The sequence below is a fragment of the Triticum urartu genome, chromosome 4A (assembly GCF_056163025.1).
Source record: "Triticum urartu cultivar PI428250 chromosome 4A, HENAU_Tu73, whole genome shotgun sequence".
Lineage (NCBI taxonomy): Eukaryota > Viridiplantae > Streptophyta > Magnoliopsida > Poales > Poaceae > Triticum > Triticum urartu.
The window spans coordinates 341946686-341953112 of NC_141876.1; the positions used below are offsets into that span (position 1 = coordinate 341946686).

General features: G+C 42.8%; 1 protein-coding gene across 1 annotated transcript; it reads left to right on the forward strand.

The window, feature by feature from the left end:
* The first annotated feature begins 534 nt into the window (after positions 1-534).
* Positions 535-4499, forward strand: LOC147975788 (uncharacterized). The gene has a single exon (XM_087519676.1). It carries the CDS (start codon positions 1765-1767, stop codon positions 2446-2448), a length of 684 nt encoding a protein of 227 aa, XP_087375802.1. The 5' UTR covers positions 535-1764; the 3' UTR covers positions 2449-4499.
* The last annotated feature ends 1928 nt before the right edge of the window (positions 4500-6427 follow it).

A 6427-nucleotide genomic window follows, 5' to 3' on the forward strand; every position in this document is an offset into this window, starting at 1 on the left:
GTATTCTACGGTGGGTGAACAAATTACTGTTGAGCAATTGACAGAATTGAGCATAGTTATGAGAATATCTAGGTATGATCATGTATATAGGCATCACGTCCGAGACAAGTAGACCGACTCCTGCTTGCATCTACTACTATTACTCCACTCATCGACCGCTATCCAGCATGCATCTAGAGTATTAAGTTAAAAACAGAGCAACGCCTTAAGCAAGATGACATGATGTAGAGGGATAGTTTCATGCAATATGATAAAAAAATCCATCTTGTTATCCTCGATGGCAACAATACAATACGTGCCTTGCTGCCCCTTCTGTCACTGGGAAAGGACACCGCAAGATCGAACCCAAAGCTAAGCACTTCTCCCATGGCAAGAACAACCAATCTAGTAGGCCAAACCAAACTGATATTCGAAAAGACTTGCAAAGATAACCAATCATACATAAAAGAATTCAGAGAAGATTCAAATATTATTCATAGATAGACTTGATCATGAACCTACAATTCATCGGTCTCAACAAACACACCGCAAAAAGAAGATTACATCGAATATATCTCCACGAGAGAGGGGGAGAACATTGTATTGAGATCCAAAAAGAGAGAAGAAGCCATCTAGCTACTAACTATGGACCCGTAGGTCTAAGTAAACTACTCACACTTCATCGGAGGGGCTTGGATGATGATGTAGAAGCCCTCCGTGATCGATGCCCCTTCCGGCGAAGCTCCGGAACAGGCCCCAAGATGGGATCTCATGGATACAGAAAGTTGCGGCGGTGGAATTAGGTTTTTGGCTCCGTCCCCGATCATTTGGGGGTACGTAGGTATATATAGGAGGAAGAAGTACATCGGTGGAGCTTCAAGGGGCCCATGAGGCAGGGGCGCGCCCTCCACCTCGTGACCGCCTCGTGGCTTTCTTGACGGAGGGTCCAAGTCTCTTGGATCTTATCTGATGAGAAAATCATGTTTCCGAAGGTTTCATTCCGTTTGGACTCCGTTTGATATTCTGTTTTTCCAAAACACTGAAATAGGCAAAAAACAGCAATTCTGGGCTGGGCCTCCGGTTAATAGGTTAGTCCCAAAAATAATATAAAAGTGGAAAATAAAGCCCAATATAGTCCAAAACAGTAGATAATATAGTATGGAGCAATTAAAAATTATAGATATGTTGGAGACGTATCAGTATTCACGACGTGAGTGGAATTGACCGCTCCGTGCGATCACTTTGGTCCCGGTGGTCGACAATCAACAAGAATTGTCAAAAGTGGGCGGCCGCACAAAAGGCGATTGACAAGTTGAACCCAAGTGACACCAATGAGGACGATAGAGTAAGTGGCATTTCATCCATGTTCATCATACTTTGTTGTTGGTGTTTGAAGTGCTAACTTGCTTTGTTTTCATGTAGTACAACATTGCAGTAAACTTGTTCGAAGGAGAGGAGAAGAGAACCTAGAAGGGGAAGATCAAAAAAGGAAGGATATTTACCTTGCCTCATTACTATGAAGTGTTGAAGGATGATGAGAAATGGAAGAAGCGTGATGATTTAGATGATTTGGATTTGAGCAACAAACGCAAGCGAACAATTGAGTTGGATGATGATGATGATGATGATGATGATGATGATGATGAGGATGATGCATCAAGTGACGGCAAGAGAAGCCCCACACCCAACTCGGTTTCATACTCGAAGCCAAAACGACCGGATGGGTGCAAGAAAGACGCAAAAGAAAAGAAGAAGAGGAAAGGAGATGATGAGCTAAAAAATGCTATGGAAGCTATTGTGAAGGCAAGAAAAGAAGCCAACGAGGTGAGGAAAATGGCAAGGAACCAAGATGCTGCGGCTGAGGAGAGGAGGTTGGCGGCTGAGGAAAGGAGGGTGACAGACGAGGAGAGGAAGGTGGTTTTTGAGGAGAGGAAGGTGAGCAATGAGGAGCAAACTAGATTGTTGGAATGGGAGAAGCACTTGTTCTTCTTGGACACATCTATCCTTAATGAGGTGCAAAAGGAGTATGTCAATCTTGCCCGTGAAGAAGTCTTGATCCAAAAAAGAGCTATGATTCGCGCAATGGGTGGCGGTGGCCTTGGCGCCATGGGTGGCTTCGGAGCTACCGTGGGCGTCTTAGGTGCCATGGGTGGCTTTGGAGCTACCATGAAGACCATGGGAGCCATGTGTGGCTTTGGAGCACCGCCCGGCGCCATGGTCACCATGGGAGGCATGCGTTTTGCTTCTCTCATGGAAGGCATGGGTGCACCTCCGGCCGCCATGGGCGGAATGTCTTCCGGTGTGCCTCACACACCTTCTCATGAAGATGTCGTTGAAGATTTTGTCAACATCGTCCGAGCTTCATGTGATGTGGTGCGCGACAATGATGATGAGGAGGAGGAAGAATCATCTTCGGAGGAGGAAGAATCATCTTCCGAAGATGAGGACGAAGACGAGGACGAGGCTTGATGTGTCTTTCGTTTGTGTCGTGAACTTGGTTTGAATTTTGAACTTGGTTGGATGAACTTGTGGGCATGAAATTTTATCCGTCAACTTGTTTGTGTGAAATTTATATGCCATGTGCATTGCATTTTGAATGTTTGAAATTCATTTTGTGTCCAAAATGCAACATATGGCATGCGTCGGCGAGTCGCGCGCGCTGCATTTTTGTGCGCTGCTCGAGCGGCACGCGCTGCATTTTAGCGCGACTGTTGGAGCCAGCGCTGCCGATCGCGCAAAACCAGGCGAAGGGCGCACGGGAAAGTGGTTTTTAGTGCGCGACGCGTTGGGCGGCTATTGGAGATGCTCTCAGTAAAGACAGCACGTCTAGTCCCTACCGCATATTAAAAGAGCAAAATTACTGTAATTCAAAAATATTAAAAAGGGCATTGCTAATTAATCATCCTATGTGGTCTCTTCTCACGTGATGCATGCCTGCATGCCGCTGCATTAATGTTCTTCATGTTCTTCCCTTGTGCATTAATTTTTGGTTTTTAAAATTATAAAAGACATACCTTCTAAACCGCGCGTTCAAATTTAGATCCGTTTTCACTGTTGAAACCCTTGCGACGTGCTCTTCAAAAGTATACTGCATGGGAATGTTTTGACGAACTAGTCATCCTGCCAACTAAATATTAATGTGTGTGCAATTATACTATATTGTGAGCATATATGTGTGTCAATAGTCCTGTCAACTAAACATCAATGTGTGTGCAACTAGACTACATTGTCACACCAACTGAGCATATGTGTGTGCCAATAGTCCTTCCAACTAAATATCAATGTGTGTGAAACTAGACTACATTGCCGCGTCAACTGAGCATATATGTGTAACTAGTCCTGCCAACTAAATATCAGTGTGTGTGCAATTAGACTACATTGTCACGTCAATTGCGCATATGTGTGTGCAACTAATGTCCTGCCAACTAAACGTCAATGTGTGTGCAACTAGACTAAATTACAAGCCAACTAAGTATATGTGTGTGCAACTAGTCTTCCTGCCAACTAAACATCAATGTGTGTGTAACTAGACTACATTACAAGTCAACTAAACATCAATGTGCGTGCAACTAGACTACATTACAAGCCAACTAAACATCAATATGTGTGCAACTACACTACATTATAAGCTATGCCAATTCATTGCGACTATGCAGACCAGATAGTGCAACTCTGTAGCCATGCATGTGCCAACTAAGACTACTATGCGTGCAACTACAACTACTATGGATGCCAATAAAAAATATCCGCATTTTCCAGCAGCTACACACCATGAACCCTGAAGGGAAGAGGAGAATAAAGCTGAAACGTCTGCAATAATGCTGAAGTTTGGTTAATAGTGGATCCAAAGAACAGAAGCGAGAAGCACCACCACCACACAAGAGGCTGCATCTAGCCGTCGCTCAAAGTGCCACACATGCACGTACCGACTCGTAGCAAGAGAAGCCGCAGCAGTACGAGATCACAGCCACCTCGTTTCAGTCGTGGCATCGCACCCGCACCCACAAAGAAGCCCCTAGAGCACCACACTCCGGTAGCTCCTGCTCCGGCAGTTCGATCCTATTTATAGAGGCGAACTGCTGAAGCTCGGCATGGAACGAGAGTTTGGTGAGAGAGGCGTGCTCACGTTTGCATCCATGACGGGCGACTGGGCCGGTGCGATGGGCTTCTTCGTGGGGATGCTGGCAAGGCTGATCTGCAGGATCCCCGGTGGCGGGGGCCCGGAGGTTGGGGGCTGCTGCTCGTGGCAGCGCATGCCGGCTGGAAGACGTGAGGCATGCTAGGGTGGCGACGGGATCCACGGCAGGATGTCGACGACAACGAGTTGGCGCAGTCTAGAGACGGCGCGAGGGGGGAGGCCAGGTGCACGAGCGGCACACGGGCGACGGCAGCGATTAGTGGATGAGGAAGGTCGTGGGGTGCGGTAGTGGAAGACAACAAAAACGGATAGAGATGGACCAAGCGTTTCTTTATGACGTGAGTTGGTTGTCACGTAGCGCGTGCGGCCAGGACGTGATCGGGCGGGTAGGAACCGACCGCTCGAGATGTCCAAATAATGCGTAAGCACTTTTTAGATTTTAGGAAAAAATAAAAATCAAACGAGGTCGAAAGATCTCTTGGTGAAGGACATCTTTATCTCGTCTCGCGTAGTAATTCGGCCGCCCATTAGCCATGCAAAGAAAAGAACAGACTTAATAAAAGACATAATGGAGAAAAAGGGAGCGAAACCGAGAATCAAACACAGGTCTCTTGGATAGTTTCCCACGATGCTAGCCACCGAGTCCGTGTCATGTTAGTGGTGAAATTGTACGGTGCGACATACTTGAGGAAAAAGCGCCGATTTTCTCCATCGATTTTTCTATTTTTTTATTATATCGATTCTTCATTGTTTCCTTTGTTTTTACTGTTTTTCTAAAATTCTCTTTTGTTTCCGTTGTGTCTTGCTCGGTTTTCATTGGCATTTTTTCTTTCTGCTTTTTCATCGGGTTTTCTCTATCTCGGTTTTCACTGCTTTTCTATTCACATTTTTGGTAAATATCTGATACATGTTTAACATTTTCCAAATACAGGATGAACAATTTTTAATACATGGTCAACACTTTTTCTATACACGTTTAACATTTTTCAAATGATTAATTAACATATTTTAATACATGTTTAATTTTTTTGTATGCATTTAGTATTTTATAAATATAAGTTTAACATTTTTTAAATGCATTCTCAACTTTTTCTATAAACATTTTACATTTATTAAATATAAGTTCAAAAAATGAATACATGATCAACATTTTTTATACATATTCATCATTTTTCAAACACAATTTTGACATTTCCCATACATATTTAACATTTTTCAAAGACAAGTTTAACTTTTCTCGAATACATGGCATCATTTTTTATACACTAATAACTTTCAAATACAAGTTTAATATTTTTTTAAATAATTGGTCCATAGTTTTTATATACATATTTAACATTTTTAAATACAAGTTTAACATTTTTCAAACACTTCCTCAAATTCTTGGATTAATAATTTTAAATACATGGTCAACATTTTTTTCTATACACACTTCACGTTATATATTTTTTGTATACATTTCTTGTATACACGATAAACATTCTTTTCTATAAATATTTAATATTTTTAAATTCTTGATTAATATTTTTTGTAATGTTTTTTTAAGTATTTTTATAATATAGAATATCTGGAAATATAAAAAAAGTAAAATAAAACAAAAAAACGTAAAAAAATGAGAATATTGCGTGTGGCCTATGGTTCGCGGCATGATGGGCCGGCCCAATATGGAGCTCGCCTTCAGCGAAAGTTCCTCTCGTCTCACGGTAGGCAAGACATATCAACACCTTCATCCTTTTGCCTTTTGTCCACTAGTGTTCTTGAAGAGAGCTCCAATTCGATGACTTCCATGAAATTGTGATCACTAATACTTTATACATAATCCCCACTAACCTATCATACATACCTAAGAGATTCATCTCCACTAACCTATTTATCTTAACATGCAAGATAACCACATCAGCATGTTTGCCACCTCAACAAATATAAAATAACTGATATTTTCATCTTTTACCGACCTGCGTGCTTGGTCTGTTCATCTCCTCCATTAATCCCCCCTCTCTTCGTCTCCTCTCCCCACTCACTCGAACAAATCCAAATGCATTGATTGATTTCTTCTGCCTCAAAGTCATGTGTCTTCCATTCCCTTCACCTCCCATCAAATCAACAAAACCTCTGCCGCAGCAACCACTGCATCACCGTACCAGAAAGAAACATCCTAGCCGTCAGAAGGGGCGACGGTGTGAATGGCATCAAAGTGGAAGAGGGGCGTGTTCATGGCGCACCATTCTTCTCTCTCTCTCATCTATCTACCACACGATTCTTCTCTCTCTACCTCTATCTACCTCTCCATATCATGCCACTGTCAGCCAA